The sequence below is a fragment of the Protomyctophum parallelum genome, assembly GCF_964188405.1.
Source record: "Protomyctophum parallelum genome assembly, chromosome: 7".
NCBI lineage: Eukaryota > Metazoa > Chordata > Actinopteri > Myctophiformes > Myctophidae > Protomyctophum > Protomyctophum parallelum.
This window is the reverse complement of record NC_139705.1, coordinates 21,169,217-21,190,283: the sequence shown is the minus strand read 5'-3', so window position 1 is coordinate 21,190,283 and position 21,067 is coordinate 21,169,217. Positions and strand designations below refer to the sequence as shown.

General features: G+C 46.3%; 1 protein-coding gene across 8 annotated transcripts in view; it reads right to left on the bottom strand.

The window, feature by feature from the left end:
• Positions 1 to 19,574, bottom strand: part of l1cama (L1 cell adhesion molecule, paralog a) — a 46,678-nt gene extending 27,104 nt beyond the window's left edge. For all 8 annotated transcript variants that reach the window (XM_083769145.1, XM_083769147.1, XM_083769148.1 and 5 more), the window contains exons 1-2: positions 19,350 to 19,574; positions 1,531 to 1,945 (exon numbers count right to left, since the gene is read on the bottom strand). In XM_083769145.1, coding sequence (XP_083625271.1) covers positions 1,531 to 1,672 — 142 coding nt within the window. In that variant the 5' untranslated portion in view covers positions 1,673 to 1,945; positions 19,350 to 19,574. The remainder of the gene's footprint in view (positions 1 to 1,530; positions 1,946 to 19,349) is intronic.
• Between the last annotated feature and the right edge of the window lie 1,493 nt (positions 19,575 to 21,067).

The following is a 21,067-nucleotide window of genomic DNA, read 5'->3' as shown; positions in this document are numbered from 1 at the left end:
TAGATAGATAGATAGATAGATAGATAGATAGATAGATAGATAGATAGATAGATCTTGTATAATTGAACAATGATTATGACCTGTGGACCACAGACTCAGTGTAATGTGTTTTTAACCCCCTGCCCCCCTGACACATTTTGGATGCCCCTCCCATATTGATCCAGCATGCTATCCCAGTGACTCTCATTGACATGACAGAGGAGCACTAATTGCAAGGCAGAAGACACCTTGACCTTTACATCTATGACCTGTTCCTCTTGACCCCCCCCCCCCCCCCCAAATCACCCCCACCTCCCCACTCGCCCCACTGTCACCTCATCCCTGCGGGAATTACGATTGGCTATTTTACTGCAACTCATCAGCATTTAGAGAATGTGTGCCTCTGTGCACGTGTGCTGCGTACATACTGTACATGCGTGCATGTGTGCGTGTGTGTGTGTGTGTGCGTGCGTGCGTGCGTATGTGTGTGTTCATGAGTGTGTGCGTGCTTAAGCACTGCTTGCTGTATGTGCCTGCTGTGAGTATAACACCCTTTCTTGTGTGGGCGGTGTAGGTCTTGACTCACAGCTACTTGGTGCTACAGCTACTAGGTGGTGGTGGTGGTGATAGAAAACAATATTATCTTAGTATCTGAACTCTGTGGGCGGAGACTACTGGCAGCAGAAGGGATGCAGAATCAATTTCCCTCGGTTGTATTTCTAATACGCGTGTAGTAGCCTACGTGTTGCTGGAAGGGGTGAGGGAGAAGTGAGCTGAGAAACAGGGAAAAGAAAATAGCCTCCTCGCTTGATTTTCCTCATCTAGCTAAGCCGTGTTGTTGATTGAATTACTCCACAATGCGATGCTGGTTTGCGCCAAGGAAACCAGATCAATAATGTAACTAATCAATGCAAGGCATGAGGAGGGACGGACGGGGGATCAATCAGAAAGTAATTAGAAACACAGCGAATAACCACAGACTTTTAGCCAGGGGTAACCCAAGAAACCTCAGCTACTGTGGTCATCATCTGGTGAACACAGAGACTGACATTGAACAGGAAAACGTTAAGCCTGCTCGATTACATCTGTGAAAATGAATAACTCAGATCATTGTTATATGGCTTGGATGACTCGCTAAAGTAAGTAAGACAGCAAAACTGATGCTACAGCATAGGCCACAATGGACGATATGAGCTCATCATGATTAGTTCAAGCTTTTGCCTCGATTAAAATTAATGAGCAATTTGTTTTATAGTGACAATAGCAGATTTTAAATAGCAAAAATAGCAAGAAAACTGCAAACTTGCATTGTGAGCTAATGAGCCAAGCTTTTCACATTGATTTGCTGATTTATAAGAAATTTAAAAGTATACAGTATATCACAAAAAACGCTGCTTCTGGATTAGTCAGATTACTGTATGTCGACGGTCAAGAGGTTCACAATTTCTCTATCCATATGTTTCAGTTAATCACCCACTTCACCTCACAAAGGCAGTCAGCTTCAATGACTGTCACATGGTAATGAATGACATGAAGTCTCACAGTACTCACAGTTAGAAGGAATGTGTATGGCTGCCTGGCAGGGCTGTGGAGCAAGGGATAACACTGAGAGGAGGAGGAGGAGGAGGAGGAGGAGGAGGGGAGGGGTGCACTGCCCCCTACTGCCCACCTGCTGTCGCTGCGTGTGAGGCATTGCTCACTGTCCCATCAAAGTCCCACCTGCTCACACACGTACACACACACAGAGGGAAACCTCAGGTGTGTTTGCGCGCACACACACACACACACACACACACACACACACACACACACACACGAGCGAGCTGTGTGCTGACTTGTGTCCCCCACTTGTGCTGAGCTGAATGTGTCTCGTCCTCTTTTCCGTCACGCCTTGTCTTTGCCTAGTCTCTCCTGGGTCCTTCACTTTCTTTTGCTCGAGTTCGACGCCACCCTGCTGATCTCCTCTCTACAAGATAAAAAAGAGGGAGGGGGAGGTAGCAGAGGAGAGGAGAGGAAGGGGGGGGGGGGGGGCAGAGGGGCCATGTGTCAGAATGGAAGATAAATGATCCTGTACCATGTGGTCAAATATAGAGACAGATAGACAGACAGAGAGACGGTCTTAACACAGCCAGGACAAATTAACCATATTATAATATAGACCAATCCAAAGAACCACAGACGATGTCTATCACTGGACCACTCCCCATTTGGTTGATAACGTGACCGGTGGACCATATGGAAGGGCCTTTCAGGCAGACAGATGGACTGGATGCCACAACAAGAGACTGAACAGAGACACACTCTCCCAGGTCCCATATGGACGGCAGATCAGCACAAACGCAGATTGATGCAGTGTCAGATCAGATAATAAGCATGGCAGACGTACAAATAGTCCGTAATTAGCCTAGCGGTGGTCAGGGATGAACTGAAACTAATCGGAACAGCTCTTTGCTGTTCCTGGGCAAACGCGTGGTGGTGATAAGTGTGTGATAAAGATGCTATCAGTCATGTTGAGCGAGGCTAGCCACCCCTGCGAGGAAGGCTACCCGTTCCCCATCTGCACCCTTGGAGCCGGTACTTGCCACAACACATGGCCTATCCTCTTCCCCCGCGGCGCCATGTGGCGTTGCCCTGCTGACTGTTTACAGTACTCAGTATCTCACATGACAAGCTGAAGCACACCGCCATTGAGACAAAGTACAACATGCTAAAGGATATCTTGAACATGTTCTAGATTTATTTCTACAGAGAAAAAATAATTTTGTCTCAGTTTGGAGACAAGGTTATCAATGTGAAATTTATTGTGGGGTATGAGAGAAACGAGTATGAGAGAAACGATTTGAGTTGTGTAATTGTTTAGATCTTGTCTATCACCACCTTTGTGAAGTGTGGGAAGACATAGGCAAGTTTCCAGACACGAGGGAAACAATTTATCCTCACCTACATCTTATGGTTTTGCTAAGTAAAGCTTCCAGAACAACAAGGTAGCTGAGTAGTTGAGCTATACCATGGCAACCCCAGCCTGCCATTGGATTACTCAGTCAGCCCACTTTTCACAGTCAGTTTGCACTCTTCAGACATTCTCCACACATTCTCCACAGGTTTACCACTGCACAAGGACTTACACAGACAGACAGACAGACAGACAGACAGACAGACAGACAAAACTATAAAGCTATGACGGATATAACAGGTATTGCATATAGGGTGGAGAAGGGCTATGTATTTTCATTGTTCCCAACTTGCATCGTTAACAACTAAAAACATCACTGTGATTACACAAATGAAGTTATCCCGACAAAGTAATATAGGGCACAATTTAACAGAATATATTCTTCCTCAAATAACACAAAAGAAAAGGAAACAGGCCCAGGCCGTAGCGTAACGGTCTGGGCACCGGACTGGTAATCCAGTCGCAGTGTGCCGCGGGTTCGACTCCCGGACCCGACACGGCCTTTACTGCATGTCATCCCCCCATCTCTCTCCCGTTTCCTGTCAGCCTACTGTCTGTCCCTTCAAAAATCAATAAAAGGCGTAAGCCGCAAAAAAATATCTTTAAAAAAAAAGAAAAAAAAGAAAAGGAAACAAGGAGGACAGAGGGAGGACAATTGTTCGTCAGCGCAGTTGGTTGATTGAGAATGAATGGATGCCACGTTTGAAAGATGTTGGCTCGGCATACCACACCACTGATAGCTGGCAGAACCAAACTGGACTGAGGAGTGACCTTGGAGAGTGGGGCAAGGTTAGAGGGAGGGGAGAGAGAGAGAGAGAGACCCCGACTGAGAGCACTGAGAGCAGTGATTATTCTCTTTTATCTCTCAGGTAATGGCCGGCCCGATAATTGGCATGGATATCTGCCCGCCAGTCAGTGGAGAGCTCTACTGAACGACACGTTAGATTAGGAGGAGGAGTATTAAAGGAAAAAACAAAGGGGGGGGGGGGGGGGGGGGGTTACGCTCTCACGCTGAATAAACAAGCCGCCTAATTTAACAGAGCGGAAAAAGACACGCAATTGGAAGACCAAGCGAGAATTAGACCCTTAATAAAGCAGTTTAGACTAAACATTAGGTGTTAGGATTAAATGAGCCATATACAATCAACAGCTTCCCCTGTCAGAACAATGAAACAACAAGGAGGAGAGGAGGAGGGAGGAGAGGAGAGGAGAGGAGAGGAGAGGAGAGGAGAGGAGAGGAGAGGAGAGGAGAGGAGAGGAGAGGAGAGGAGAGGAGAGGAGAGGAGAGGAGAGAATGGATTGATGTGCAAAGGGGAGAGGAGGGGAGCAGAAGAGAGAGGGTGAGGCCAAGGGAAGAAAAGAAGGACGGAGAGAGGAAGAGAAAGGACAGAGAGAGAGAGAGGTTATGGGAAGAATGGGAAGGAGGATAAGAGAGGGAAGGGGTGGGGGTTGGGGGCGATGCGGGCTGACAGCTGTGACGCTAATCCAGACTATCCACACTCACGCACACGCACACACACACACCAGCTTTACACAATCAATGTGGCATCCTTCACCCCTTTGCTCTCCCATCTCTCTCTCTCTCTGACCACTGCTCCCAGTGGCAGATCTCAGGAGAGGAGGCGGGGGGGGCGGGGGTGGGGATGGTGTGGCAGCTAGAGGTGGGGGTTCCCAATTACGGTGATCCGGCCGTTCCCAAATACCATTAGAAGTGGATGAACGGAGCGGGAGCCTATCGGCTTACTGGTGCATGGTGAACCGTGTGAGGCAGGTCCCGGTGTTAATGTGACCCGGGGCGATGGGCCGATGGCGTGCCTGTCATCAGCACCATGTCCTCTGAGGTAAAGCAGGGCGGTGGCATGTGCCCGTCACCAGCACCTTATCCTTTGAGGTGGAGGAGACCCAAAGGACAAGAGCGGAGCGCCGCGCTCATTTAACCACGGGGCGCCCTCACAGCGTGTCACACTGCATGCCAATCACAATTCACAAAGGCAGCATTGTTGTTTGCCGTGTTTGTGTCTGCTCAGGCAGGCAGGCAGACAAACAAAACATACTTGGAATGCGTCGCACACACGTGCACCCTTTGCAGAAAAAGCACAGGAACACCTGTGTACAGACAATATGTCACACACAGTCATTTCCAGATTACTGTGTGTAGAAAGAAAGATAGTGCACTAGGTGAAGTCCAGAGTGTTCATTTAACTCATTGAAAGTTCACAAATGAAATTGTAGATGCTTTATGTAGATGACCTTTTGGGCATGAGACAGTCATAAACTATATGTATGTGCCTATACAGTCCACATTAGTCTATTGTTAGAAACCAATGGATAAAATGGTTGAATACGATGTAATTCATGTAATGAACTGTACAGTTCCGGCTTTACCGTACTTACCATATCATGAGCAGCTACATGTGTTTGTGAGCATCATGTTTTTTTTTGACCCCCCAAGGGTTTATCTGGGTTGGATATCCTGAGACAGGCATTATGAATTGTCTGTCAATATCAGGGAACATGCAGCTGAATGGAGTCTTCAGCGTATGAGAAATGCCAGGTCGTTTGTAACTTACTTAGTTGGCTACAGACCTTGGCAATGCTATAAGAACAGTGGTGTATTATTATACTAGTCAAGCATGATTCCTAATGCTTAATGACTGAGGGGTAAGCCCCAAAGGGTTAGCCAAGATTGCAATGAATGGAGCCATGCAGTCAGCCAGATGGTCATGACCTGAGTTGGGACGGGAGAACATAATCCCAAACTTGGAGGAGCATGTCAAATATGATAGATTGGTTATTATGGCCTCTGGGGGTGCCGCCCAATCCTTTGCATAGCAGGATGTTGGTCCGTTTGCTCCGCGTCCGTCCGCCCTCCGGTGTGCCACCCGGCCCGCCAATCTGAATGGTGTTCTGGGAGTTGGTTGGAGATATGCAGTGCGGTGCATAAAAACAGAACACTGCTTCTCAGGTTTAGTTGTGACGCTGGGTTCAGAAAGCACTGCAGACCTGTCCCAGACGATGTCAGACAGACGTCTGGATGGCTCATGCTGCAGCTCAAGATCACATTATGTATGTAGCCAGACAGACAGAAACACAGGTACAGTAGTCTGACGAGGTGATCAGACAGATAAAGTGGCATATGCTCCAGTAGGTCCCTTGTCAGATGGCAGACCTTAACAGGGAATATTCCGGTGATTTGAGCAGGGGCAGTAAAGGGGAACACTATAATAGGTTGGGTGAGTGAGTGTTGGTGTGTGTGTGGGAAAGAGAGAGAGAGATAGGAGGACAGAGGTAGCCTGGCTAATAAGCCAGACCGAATCAGCCGGTGGCAAAAACGGGAGGGAGAGGAGTGTCATGCAAGGCTGCCATGTACTCAGTGCCTTCTGAGCCTAACCACCTAAACATGGTGATGTGAGACTGATGTGAGACTCTCTCTCTCCCTCGCGCTCTCTCTCTCTCACACACACACACACACACACACACACACACACACACACACACGCACGCGTGCCTCCATGTGGTGAGCGCGGCATGGGGCCAGCGAGGCCCCCGCCGCTATCACTGAGGTGAGTGACACCGACACGGCAGCAGATGCCTGACTTCACAACCTCAATGCCTCCGCTGTGCAGCTGTCAGAGATCCAATCCCGTCCCTGTTACCTGCCTCATTGGACCAGGTCAAAGGTCACACCCCGAGAAGACAACTGCTGCAGCTGGGCGGCGCTGGACTGGCCCCACCCACGTCGTTTCTGAGTGCCTTTAAAAACTATTACCAGGAGTTCATCAAAGGGCACCATCTGAAGTCGCTCAATCCCCGAGCTAAAAGAGACATTGTGGACTGGGCCAATGGTTCGCAAAGCCCCTGGGACCCCCTGAAGGGACCCCCCCAGGGGGAGGAGCACACGCCAGGCATTGGCGGGGCTAGCACCCGTCAAAAGACGAAACTGCAGATTGGTGTCCCATATTAAACGGGGGTCCTTGGCCTATCAAACTGGGCAAACTCGACATTAAAAAGAATCACTGGTCAGGGTGACTTGACCAGTTATGTTCTTCTGTTCATTTCTATTCTCCATGGGAACACACGAGCGCAGGCAGGACATCAGCCACGGCCAGTTTGGCCACGTATCAAGCTTGCAAGCCAAATCGACCAGATCTATTCTGCAAGTGGATCCATTATTCATGTTCCTCCAGCTTTGGGGCGTTTTGCTTACATGAAAAGGTTTTAGTTGTGGTTGAGGTTTTATATTAATGTTATTCAGTTTGCCATCAATGGTAGAGTTTAATTGCAGCTCTGGCAGTGTGCTGTGAACACTGAACACCTCCTGTCAGCCATTAGCTGTCAAATTGTGTCCATTCAGTCGTAGTAATGAGTATTAAGTAGACACAGTGGGTGACGTCGCGGTCCTTCAATCAGAGCCAGACCGATTTTAGGGTCCAAAATGCAACACCTAGACCACCAACCTAGACCACCAAAATGCAACACCTAGACCACCAAAATGCAATGTCCTAGACCACCAAAATGCAATGTCCTAGACCACCAAAATGCAATGTCCTAGACCACCAAAATGCAATGTCCTAGACCACCAAAATGCAACACCTAGACCACCAAAATGCAACACCTAGACCACCAAAATGCAACACCTAGACCACCAAAATGCAATGTCCTAGACCACCAAAATGCAATGTCCTAGACCACCGATTACCAATGTTTTGACCGATATTTGATGAACAAGTAAAAAGTAAATGTAAAATACACAAACTGACCTTTATTTTATTTAGCTCTATCCAAAATTTCTTTAAAAAAAACGAAAAAAAAACTAGGGGTTATCCATGATTCTGAATCAATTGCAAGCATTAGTTTTGCATGAAAAACACTGGTACCGCAACTTTCAACCCCTGAATTTACCATGATCCACAATTTATATAATAATCTATTTTAATGTTATGTTATTTGGATGACCCTAAGGATCATTAAAAACCTTGAACGATTACTATTGCAATTTATTTATTTATTCTTAGCTTAGATGAATTGACTGGCCTCTAGGCACTCTCTCTGTGAAGGCAGAGCGTGGCAACACCTCCATGCCTTCCTACTGTGGGGAAGAGGAATAAATACATAAGATCAAACCATAGGAGTCAAATCAGGATCAAGGTTTCACACAAACCGTGACTCCTCCATTGTAAAAATAGCCCATATTGATATATATCAGGGTTACCTTTTTGTAGCCTCACATGCATGGTCACATGAGGAGTCGATATACTGTATTGGTATCAAAGGGGCCTGTTGGATTTGTTCCATGTAAACAGTCCAAGTTATATAATCTAGTCTGAAAGTATATTGCCTCATTTGTCTGTATTTGGATCAATTGAGCAGCACTATTGTATTTTGCTTCATTGTATTGTGTGTGTAGTGTGCGCGTGTGTGTGTGTGTGCGCTTGTGCGTGTGTGTAAACATGTGCGCAGCCCTGTGTCCTGTCATGGCTTGTCTTTAAATATTAACCACCTCCAGCTGTGAAGATGTGTAGGGGGAGGAGGTGAGGCGGAAGGGGGGGCGAAAAATAAATGAATACATGCGCACCCCCCCCCTTTACACCCCCACTCCCCTCATCCCTTCAGCCTTCAGGGGTCGTCTGTCTGGAAAAACACCAGACCAAAAAGAGAAGGAGAGAAGGATGAAGAAAGAGAGCCGTTTAAATGGAGGAGGGGAGTGGTGTGTGAGAGATGGACAGACAGACGTCGGGCCCCAGCAGAGGAGATGAGAGCGAGAGATTGCAAGGGTCAACGAGCAGGAAACGTGAGTAAGTGAGGTCTTGGTGACCAAGGTGGTGCTGGCGGGGGGCTGGGGGATCGGGCCCCCAGCAAAGTAAATTATTTATAGGCCTCCCTTTCCTGTCGACACAATTTGCCCTAAATTCACGCAAATTCATAATTCATAATGCAGGCCTTAGCCATAGATTTGGCACAGGCCCAGACTGACAGTGCCCTTCCATACCTTGATTTCCTGCTGTCTCCTTCCCTATCTTTCCAATCCCCCGCTCCCTCTCTCTGGCAGGGCCATACTTAATGCATGAGCCTGTTGCAGTGAGACAAACTCTCTGGCCCACTTTGTCGGTACAGCAGAAAGAATACCACAAATCATGTGAAATAACACCAGTTACCTGTTTCTGTTGCTATATTGCATCTGCCCACTCTCTGCAATTCCCCATGCGATACAGGAGATGCATCTTTCCTCATTCAGGGAGCCTATCGCTACAGGCCCCACTCAGGCTTTCCCTGAGTGTTCCTCCTCAGGACTGGAGACAGACAAAAGACTGACGAGTGCCTATTTTCTTGTCACCTGTTTTATTATCAATCTTTCTCCTACGTTCTCTCAAGCCCCTTGGCACCTGACACTTGGCTAAAAGCTTTCCCTCACTTTTCACAATGCATTTCATATTCCCCTATCCTCCCGTCTTCTCTCCTTTCTCTTGCCTTCTATATTCAGTGCCTTCCTTCCTTCCTCTGTCAATTTAATAAACCGCAGCACTCTGCCCTAGACAATAGGCAATATGGCAGATTAATTCAATATCTCCGTCTTTATTGGAACGGGGCTTTACTGCATGACGAGAGGGCGTGACCAGAAGGCCGAACAAACACAATATTTTGTGCCGATCAAATAATTTGAAAGAAGAAAATAAAGGCAGGATACAACACTATTTGTTTTGTTTTTCTTCTTACTAATTATTTGATCGGCCCAAAACATTGTAATTATTGTCATGATTTGTCACGATCCGAGTTGGCTTTGTCCGCGGCGTAACCGTCTTTAAATAAATACTTTTTGAAAAGCCTATGGAGAAAATGAATGGAGAATCATTTCCTAGGCCACTCGTAGTTCTGAAAGGGGGCGGAACTGCGACGCTCTATGGGCTTCAGTTAAAAGACCATGTAACATGTGGTTCAAGACCGATGAGCTATGGTCAACTCCAAATGGAAAATGACTGCACCAGCATGGGGAATAAAACAACCATCCAGTGCCTATAGCATATCAGGAAGCAGGGTGTATGGACAGCACATATATCAATACCATTATTAGCATAAGCTCCACCATTTACCGCAACACGATTCCCAACCACCACGGTGATAGCATTCAGGCTCTTTCCCTCAATTTCCAAATCCCCCACCCCCCTCGGCTCAGGGTTAGAGGTCACAATTTGGAGTGACAAAAAGCTAGAGAAATTAAAGGTTGTTGGGGGGTCATGGCAAACGCCCACTCTCACCACCCAGGTTGCCATGACAACAGGGTCTCCACACAGCATCCCCTCCGTGCACATACAAATTCAGTTATTCATACGCATGGACACTAACATGGTTTATATGCGCATGCACGTGCTCTATGCACACTTACTCTTAGGAAGAAACACACACACACACACACACACACACACACACACACTCACACACACTCCAAATTGTACGGGAATCACTCCAGTTACAGTAGAAATTTCTCTGAGGATTTCATTGTTTGTAAAGCTAACTCTTCTTCAAGCCTGTAGACTTAAGTGTCAAAGGTTGTAAAGACAGAGCTGAGATACAGATTCCCATGTCTCTCTTCAATCCCCCTTTCATTCTCTCTCTCTCTCTCTCTCTCTCATGCAGGTACACGTGTGCACTCGTGCCTCCTATGGCCTGGACTGCAAAGGAAGCTAACCGCCGGCTTGATTTATTTATTGATGTTGTTCCCCCTTAAGACACGGTGGGAAGGGTAGAATAAAAAAAGTGGTGAATAATTAAAGGAGGAGGGAGTGGACTCATTAAGACATCCGTAGGCAGGAGAGGAGACGCGAGGATGGAGGGACTGAGCGGGGAAAAGGGGGGTGGAGAGACAACAGAGGACAGACAGAAAGATGCAGATCAAAGGGCAGACAAGAACATTCAGAAAAATTCAAAAGAAAGAAAGAAAGGTGTTCCTCGGAGCACAGGCCTCCACTAGGCCAGGCAATAGAAGTCAATCTTAGCCAATCAGGTGAAATATGAAACATTGGACAGTTCCATCTACAGAGATAATGTGTACCGATTTGCGTCATGTTTGGACAAAATCTGTGGAGTAATGGTTCTCTGCTCTACATGTGTACAAGTGTCATGAGACAACTTGTTGATTTGATTTTAATTGTAACATTTCTTTAGCAAAAATTGGCCTCCTGGTGGTGCTATAACAGGTCAACGTAAAGTTTAACGGCGATCGGATGCTGTGTTCATGATTTGAGGCATTTTGCCCTCAACAAGCCACTATTGGCATCTAAACTTTAGATGCCAATCTTAGCTGATCAGGATGGAATATGAAAAAGGGACAGATCCATCTTGAGCACATGACTATAGAGATAATGTGTACCGGTTTGGACAATTCTGTCGGAGTGTTTTGTTGCTAAAACCGGCCTCCTACTGGTGCTACACACTGATTTATTTGAGGCCTCCATGTGTGTGCATGCAGTTTCACGCTGATAGTCCAACAGTGCCAGAGATTAGTCGTACACTGTCACAGACGGACGAACAAGCACACACACACACACACACAGACAGTCTTGGCCACACCTTCGACCTGGCGGAGACATAAATAAGAAAAAAAAGGAAAGAAAGAAAGAAAGAAAGAAAGAAAGAAAGAGATAAGAGCGTATGTGGGGATTACTGCCCAGTCAACCGATGTATAAGGATCGCAAAGCAGGGATGTTGCCTTGATGTAATTGAGTATATCAGGTTCCCTTTATGGATGTGTGCACACACATACGTGTGTGTGTGTGTGTGTGTGTGTGTGTGTGCACGCGTGCATGTGCATATCAGTAGATCAGACTGTGTGTCAGCAGGTCAGTTAATCCCTTGTCAGTTAATGGAGGCAGCGGTGCAGATGGAGTGCTGCCCCATGCTGTAGTCTGGCCCGCTCAGCTTCCAGTAGTCTGGCCCCCTCAGCTTCCAGCATGTTTGCTCCATCTCACTTAGGCCACTACTGATAAGATTAACTGCTTTAGGCTCGCCTGTCAGTCAATTTGACACAGGAAATTAGTGTAACTTCTGTAGAAAGAAAAAGCCAGAATAAAAATAAATAAAAATAGGTTTGAGTTCCTAAGATGCACACCAAATAATAATAATAATAATGGATTGCATTTTATAGCGCTTTTCTATGCACTACGTGCCTATACTCAAAGCGCCTTACAATGGTTCATTCATTCATTGGGAGGTGAAGCGGCGAACAGTCAACGCCAGCATCCTCACTTCCCACATTCACACACCAATGGTGGCAAACACTGGAAGCAATGTGGGGTTCAGTGTCTTGCCCAAGGACACTTCGACATGTAGATAGGAGGAGCCGGGATTCGAACCTCCGACCCACGGATCATTGGATATTCTGCTCTACCCCCTGAGCCACAGCCGCCCACAATGTAGTATAGCGTATATATATTTTATAAGTAAGTAATTTAATTTGTAATGAATTTGCTGACATACAAAAAGTAAATAGTCTACACACAAATAAGCTGAGAGAACAACTAGGAAAAAGAAAGACACAAAAAAACCGCTGAACTCATGAACTAAAAACACACACACACACACACACACACACACACACACACACACACACACACACACACACACACACACACAAGATTATTGAATGCACACACTCATGTGTGCACTCTCTCTCACACTCTCACAGATGCTCGCTAAATCTCCACATCCTTGCCTTTGGGTGTGATTTGCTTGTGTTAGCAGCGGCATCATCAGTCAGATTCCGAGCCTGAAGTGCAGAGCTTGCTAATTACAAACACACCCAAGGACCATGATGCAAGATGAGATGCACAGAAGCATCCGAAGCACAAACATGCAAATGCATCCACACATTGAGCTCACATCATACTCAAGTATTTGTATTTTTGGATACTTATGACTTTCACTTCACTACACTTCAAGCACAAATATTGCAGGTTTGACTTCGCCACATTTATAGGAAGGGATAAAGTACCACTTAAAATATGGTGAAAATAGCAGATCTACAAGCTCACATAGATCTAGCAAGCTCACGCAGGGTCAATTGTCTAGTGTCCAAGTCCAAGCCGGGGAGTTTCCCCGTTTGGATGTAGTGCATGGAAAGAACACGTTTTTCCAACCAGTTCCTTCCCCCTCCATTAGGCTGGCCAGGGGGAGGCAGTTTAGAGACGAGAATTACTGCATGTTTTTTGTGAGGGTACCTAGTCTACCTACCCTTTGTGCTTTAGTATTTGTTGTGACCGTAGGTCACAGTTTACTATGAAAACCTGCATCTCCAATCAGTCAGTCACTCCTCGTGACACACTCCATATATGGCCAGTTTCTCTCTTTTTTTTTCTTTTTTAACTCTTTATTTTGGAATTTTTGAATATGCAAAACAGATAAAGAGAAACAAGACATACAATAGGACAGAAACATCAACAGTAAAAATAAAAAATAAAATATGAGTAAAAACAAAAGACAAAAAACTAAACAAAACAAGAGGTCATGGGATGTACAGCAGCAATACATATTACAGATTTTTGGGTTCCTTACATTAAATGACAACCGGAAAGACACCAAACATATTCACTCCACATCCACCCCCCTAGCTAAGTACTCTGTCCATTTCTCCCATCTTCTTTCACCCAGCTCTTTTTGCAGTCTTAAAGAATAGGTCATCTGTTCTAGGTGATGAAGTTGTTTCACAATGTTGAAAAATAGGTCGGCAGTAGGACAGTTCTTTTGTAGCCAATTTCTTGTAATAGCTTTTTTGCTTTCACCAGTTTCTCTTTGAATATTCATTTCTGTTATGTTTATTTGTTTTATTATTTGTAACTTTTGAGTACAAATAGTGCAGAAAGCATGTTCCCTTGTAGTTGAGTAATATTTGTATGTATGCTACTTTGTCCCTGACTGCATGCTACTTTGTCCCTGACTGCATGCTACTTTGTCCCTGACTATGCTACTTTGTCCCTGACTGCATGCTACTTTGTCCCTGACTGCACATCGAGCCAGCAGGCTCGCCTGGAGCCAACTGCATGTATTCTCTGCTGCGATTAGGAAATTAAATGACTGCCGCTGTAGCGAAAACATCGTGAAACTGACTTACATGGCCGTTAAGACTGATATGAGGTTTGGGGACTTACGGGCCGGTTAAGACTGATATGAGGTTTGGGGACTTACGGGCCGGTTAAGACTGATATGAGGTTTTGGGACTTACGGGCCGGTTAAGACTGATATGAGGTTTGGGGACTTACGGTCCGGTTAAGACTGATATGAGGTTTGGGGACTTACAAGCCAGTTAAGACTGATATGAGGTTAGGAGACTTACGGGCCGGTTAAGACTGAGGTTAGGGTTAGATTTAGGGTTATGGGTTAGTAATAGTCAGACAACACTTCTTCACATGTATTCAGTCAAACCTGAAAATGAAGCCAATCTACAAATAGGTCAATCTACAAAGTCAAGAGGTTGTAGATTTGTTTTTTTCCCCCGGCAATGTGACACTATCGTACTAGAGTATAAATTAAGCAAAACGCGTACCCATAAAATTCTGTGATATGCTGCACTGCATGTTGGACATGGCAGTAATGGTGTACACGCCATGGTAGGAATGCTGTGCTGGTCATAACATTAGCCGGGGTAAATAGGAGCAATCATGTGGCATTATGAAATTAGGCGGAAGAGCCATTAGGAGTGACCTTCTCCCTCTGCTTCCCTTGCTGCTGTCAGAATCTTCAGCCTCCGCCTACAGCGGGTCCATCCCTTCCTCTCTCTTTATCTCTGTCAGTCAGCCTCTCCTGCTGCACTCTTTTTTCACTACCCACAGTTCTCCTTCTTGTTTAGTTTTCGTTTACTCAGACGCCCATTCTGACCTTCAGTTTTCCTTTTGCAAAGAACATAGCTGGCACGTACGTCAGCAGAGATTCTTGGGTAACTGTGTACGTGGGTGCGTGTGCAGGCACCATATCAGAAAGATCAGACAGGTGAGATGCAGACAGAGAGAGAGAGAGCGAGAGAGAGAGAGAGAGTCTGTGTGTGTGTGTGTGTGTGTGTGTGTGTGTGTGTGTGTGCATGTGTGCACAAACAGCCTTTGGGGATCAACACATGGGTCTGCCAGAGTGTCAAGCAAGTCCAGCAGAAAACAGCTGACAACAGTGGAAGTGGCCCATGCAGACACCAGAGACGGCACGCTCGAGAGGACATCACAAGGCACTCACGACAACACAAACAACATGCAACATCACTGGAAGGCAGGCATCATTATTCAAATGCATTAATAAAAATGCATGAGCATAGTCAGTGCCTTTGAGCACAAAACATATTTCGTTCCTTATATGTGTTTCTGCATGGTTACATTTGATTATAAAAAACAAAACTGATTCATTATTTTGTTTGTTTTGAATTTGCATAGGACTCACTCGTGGGTCAATTTTTGGGTGACCCTATCTGAGTTTCTTCCTTTTCTTTTCTCTCTCAACAAGGATTCATTTTTGCTTGCCTAACGGAAGTTCTAAGGACAGGACTGTTGTTTCCTTAATTTAAACATGGGCCTGTAAAACCATTAGCGACTGCTGTAAAGGTGATTTAAGGGCTATACAAAACACGTGTTTTTTCGTTTGGATTTGTTTGCCGGTGACATTTTGTTCCCTGTAGTGACTAGAGGGAAAAAGCCAAGGAGTGACGGGAGTCTGCGATTTACCTAAGATGTGACTGTGTGCATGCAGGCATTCATGTGGACGTGCACACATCACATCGCTGTGCTACCAGACTATAGTTGAAGGTGTTTGCGTGGGCTGAGTGTAGGTAGCGTGGCTTTTGAGGAGGGCTTGTGCAGTCGACTCATCGACTCAGATGGAGACAAGAGGAGAACGGAGTGGTCCCCGGGGGTCAGGTGATAAGTGGCCTATATAGCACTGGAGACCACAGCTGCTAGAGGCTCGTGTGACATGTAAGGACACGTGGTTGGCTCCAGAGGGACCACTGGCGCACACACACCACCACACCCTGAAAAGAGGGGAGGAGAGTGTGTGTGTGATGAATGAGAACGTCCTCCAACTGTCCTTCACAACACGTCGACATCGATTTGGGACAGTCGGTAGGCAAGTCAGGACAGGACAACTGAGGACAAATAACATCACTGTCAATCAAAGAGATGAAAGAAAACAGGAGGAAGAGAGCTCATGCAGACGCAAATAAAAAACAAACGGACTAATAATTGCATGGCCAGACTTCATGTGGCCAGTCCTGTGACGTACTTTATCTATTGCGAACTTTAGGCTACTGTAGGACTCCAAATTTGGGAAAGATTTCAGCCTGACCAGAAACCCACAAACCTCCATGACCCCACTCCGTAACAGCCAGATGTTATGCCCAGTTGTCTTTGCAACATCGACGTATGCACATTTCTGTCTAAATCTTTTCCAGTTCCCCTTCAACAGGTTGTGCATTTTCAAGATATTCTGCCATTTAGCAAAGCAACATCTTCCGCCCTAAGCTTCCTTGCAGACAGCTTAGAGCCAAGATGTAGAATTTGCCCGAAACATCTGCCACGGTCCCTTTAGGTTGGATGCACAGCGTAATTCCTGTCTATTCTCTATCAGTCCCTCTCTCCACCATAGGGAAATGAGCTAGGTCAGACACAGGGCTTTTCTACTTTGCTAACACTTTACATGGAGAGGCCCCAGTGGCAGGACGACTGTGGGAAAGTGTCAAAGATTGCTCTTTCCCGCCTACTGCACCAGGCTTGCTGGTGCATGCCCAGAGTGAGACATGATGCATAACGAATAATATGCATCTCGCGCGCACGCACGCACGCACGCACACACACACACACACACACACACACACACACACACACACACACACACACACACACACACACACACACACAATTGCTGAGGATGAAAGCAAATACAAATGTAATACGGTAATAGTAAATCCCTAAGATAAAACATGTACAGAATAAAAGACCATTAGTATAGTATAGCATTAGTCAATTAGTCAGGAGTTTTGTGGAGCAGTTAAAACAGAGCAGCGATCAGCATCATCGCAGTAACGATAAACCAGTTCAGGTGAGTCAGAGTGCATCACAGAGGCCCCATTTAAACAAAAGTGCAAATCAGCAATACTTTTCTTAAGTGCTCCTGATCTAATCAAAGAAACACAAGGTGGCTGGAGACTGAGGCAAGAGGGAGACGCACCGCCGCTAAAAGGCCGCTAAATGACTGTATGCTGGAAAGAGAGTGGGAGGATGTTTGTGATCAGAGAGAGAGACAGAGAGAGTAAAAGTGATCAGTAAGTGTCCATTTGCGTCCATTCTCACTCAGTTATATTAACAGAGGATTTTTCTGTGCATGCAGTATCCATCTTTGACCCACCTATGGCTGCATGTTCCTTCAGAGTATGGAAGTGCAGGTGCACGCACATGCACGCCAAGGGCGAGTGCGCGCACACACACCCACACCGACACAGGACACACCCACACACACTCACACACATCCGTGTTGACATTGAATGCTATGGTTTTCAGTAATTGTACGACCAGTGAAGTCGGTTCAAGGGGATTTGCCTGCCATTGAAATAGAGATGATTGGAGATAAGAGAGAGAGAGCATGCGGTCTGTAGGCTACTGGCCACTGATACTGCTCTCTGTCAGGGATCTCATTGGCAGGCAACACAGTGTGTGTGTGTGTGTGTGTGTGTGTCTGTGTGTGTGTGTGTGTGTGTCATGTGTGAGAGAGAGAGATAGAGAGAGAAAACATTTATATTTGCTTTAGAGGTGGGAGATGGCATCGTTAAACATGACTCATTTGTTTGTTTAAAGTGTGTGTGTGTGTGTGTGTGTGTGTGTGCGTGTGTGCATCCATGCATGTCAGCAGCATTGTGTACCAATACTAGGTGTCAATAGCCTCTCTGCCATTCCTTTTCTCACCCGCAATCGCCATGACAACGCCCTGACTCCAGCCCTGCCGCACACAGCAAATATTTCTCTCCCCTCCCCCCTCCATCCATCCATCCTCCTCCCCCCATCCCCCACTCCCTCTCTCTCCCTCCCTCGCTCGCTCATCGCTCTCTATTTTCTTCCCTCTTCCTTCATCTCTCATCTTCAACATCTCTCGTCCTCTTGCCTGCATGCTTTCCCTATCTCTCTCTCTCTCCCTCTCATTCTCACCAGCCCTTCAGTAATGTCTACATGTTCTCTTTACCTCGAAGTCTTCCTCTTTACTCACTGCAGTCACTGCCTACAGTGTATCTCTCTTATATTTGTGCCCCCCCCCCCTCTGCATCTCTCTCTCTCTTTCATTAGTGCTTCTTTCTATCTCTCTCTTTCTGCTCCCTGCTGAATGCAAAGCTTCTCGCTGCTTAGATAGCTCTCTCTCCATCTCGCTCTCTTCCTCTCATGCTTTGCTTCACTCTTCCTTCTTCCCTACAGGGAGATGCCTGTAGATCACGGTCTCCCAGCCGTGCGTCATTAGATTGTTCATTACTGCCAACCTGCTAGCATCACGTGCAGAAATGCAATTACAGGTAGTGCCCTATCGGCCCCCCATCATCATCAAGCATTAACATCCGGAATTATGCTTTCCGGCAAGAGCAGATGAGCTTTTGGATTGGCTCATCTGGTCTCGCAAACAACACAGACAACAACATTGTGTGAATTCAGCTTCATCAAACCCCCTGGAAGATAATGTGGTATGAAGGGACAGACGTGGCATGGATACAGTAACCCAGACTCATGAGGTGGCTGGCTAACGTCGCCGTCACATCTGTTATCATTATCATCAGCAAACCGCCTCGGCTCGGTAACTAAATCCAATCATTACCAATGGACTCCTCGGCGGAAACGCGTGCGAGGTGAAACGCGGCTCGTCCTCCCCGTCAAAGGAGAGCCGGCCGACATCAAAGGCTGCTGCATTATCTGAGTCGCGCAGACCCTCTGTCTCTGCGGCGGTCCGGGCAAAATCCACCCCATCCTCCCTTCCCTCCCGCCCCTCTCTCTGTGACTCTCTCCCTCCCCTCCCACCCACCCCTCTCCCTCCACATTACTCCATAGGCTCCATTCCTCCACGCTGTGCTGTGTGGCAGCGCAAAGACATCAAGGACATGACATTTTGGTGAAACTCGCCCCAATTTTCAACAACACAAGATACCAGTATCAAAGGAAGTAAACAGACAAACAGTCTGTCTATCTGTGTCCTTTCCCATCACACAGTGAACAGGAGCAACAAGCGTCTCTGTCTGTGCTTAGGTTCTAAACTGTAAAATCCTGAGTGTTAATTTAACTTTGAGAATGTAAAAATGCACCCACAGGAGTCCTAGAGGGTGGTGTGAAAAAGGAGTTCTATTCATCATCACGTCATGGGGCTTAACAATTCTTCGCTCTTCCTTCTTTCCCAGCCTCTCCTTATTCTCCTCTATCCCTACCTTCCCTCTCTTCTCTCCTTTTCCTCTCCCTTGGTCCTCAGGTATTCCTCTGTCGCAGAAGGTCCAGCTGCGACCAAAAAGCTATAGCTCCACAGTGTCTCCTCTCTCTTTCCGTCCCCCTTTTTTTGGCTTACGACGAGAGACGGCAGGAGAGGTTGGCCATCATTCCAACGGCAACAGACTCTGCACGGGGAGCAAGAGAGCGAAGGGACACAGAGCAATGGAGCTAGAGAGCGAAGGGACACAGAGCAATGGGATGCAAAAGACGCTGCGATGACCTTTCCCCGCAGCTAGAGAGTTAGGCCGACATGCTCTGACAAACCACACACACACACAGCCCACATGGACCCACAGCCAGCTGTGTACACCCTCATGCATATTCATGTACTCCCACACTCGCTTTCACAAAGACACATACAGTAGGCTACACGTGTGTGCACGCCACACACGCATGCAGAACCTATCATGGTTGAAAGGGGCATCATGGCAGGACCGAGACTGTACACTGTATAACCTCTCTCCATTATGGTTAACAGGCGTATCATCATCACATCATGATCATAGCACGGGCCCGTGCTTCTAACCATGCTGACCACATCACTTCCAATATAGGACACATAGACCAGACCACGCGCTAGGTCAGCAACTACCGTACTGTTAATTAGCCCTAGCAGCGGCCAGATCCAACCACGAATGGCTAACCAATAAGCTATTAGCATTAGATGTGCTTGTACAGTCGTTGATCATATCAGTAATGGGCCTAATGGCTGATAACGGCCTTAAAAATGCAATATCAGTCAATTCTGTACAACAAAATACTGATATATATATATATATATATATAAATATTTTAACCAATATTTTATTAACTGTGAATTAATGCTTGTTATTAGGATGTTTGTTTAAAATGGTACTTATAATATGTATGTTTGAATTTTATTAAAAATAGCCTTTTATGATGATTGAAAACAGCCAATTCAATCAGTGTTTTCTGGGATACGGTAGCTTTCAAAAGGTCCATATCTGTGGAACAAATAAAAGGGACCAGGAACAAATTATTTTGAGAACTGGGGTCGGTGGCCAAATACCAGTACATACAAACATTGAGCACCACTATAGCAACATTATGTTTTTATTTCAGAAAACTGCTTTGAATAGGTTAACTGAATAGTGGGAAGTAGTGGGTGGGACACTGCTTTAATAGGTTAACTGAATAGTGGGAAGTACTGGGTGGGACACTGCTTTAATAGGTTAACTGAATAGTGGGAAGTACTGGGTGGGACACTGCTTTTTGTTCTGATAAAGACCTCAGCGTCCTTCAGACACACCCTGGGGTCAGCAGGCAGAGGCCAGTGTGTTGGCGGAGGAGACAGGAACAGTAATGGCCCTGTCACTAATGTTTACAGTTGGCTTGTTTGTCCCCGCTGAACCCAACCGCAAGCCCGGTCGTCAAAAACACCAACCGGTCATAAATAATACCCTGACGGTCTGGTATGTCCAGCCGGCGGAGAGATGTAATGTAAAGATGGACATGGACGGAGAAAGGAGGACAGGAAGCGGTGAATTAAGAGGGAGCAGCCAAGGAGAAATGAAAGGCGCACGGGAAGGTCGGGAACATCATGTTTGTTATCAAGCCGAGCGGAAAGTACATTAAGCGTAATGAGAACTCATAAAGATGGATGATATACAGCACATACAGCCAATGAAGTCCTCTCTGT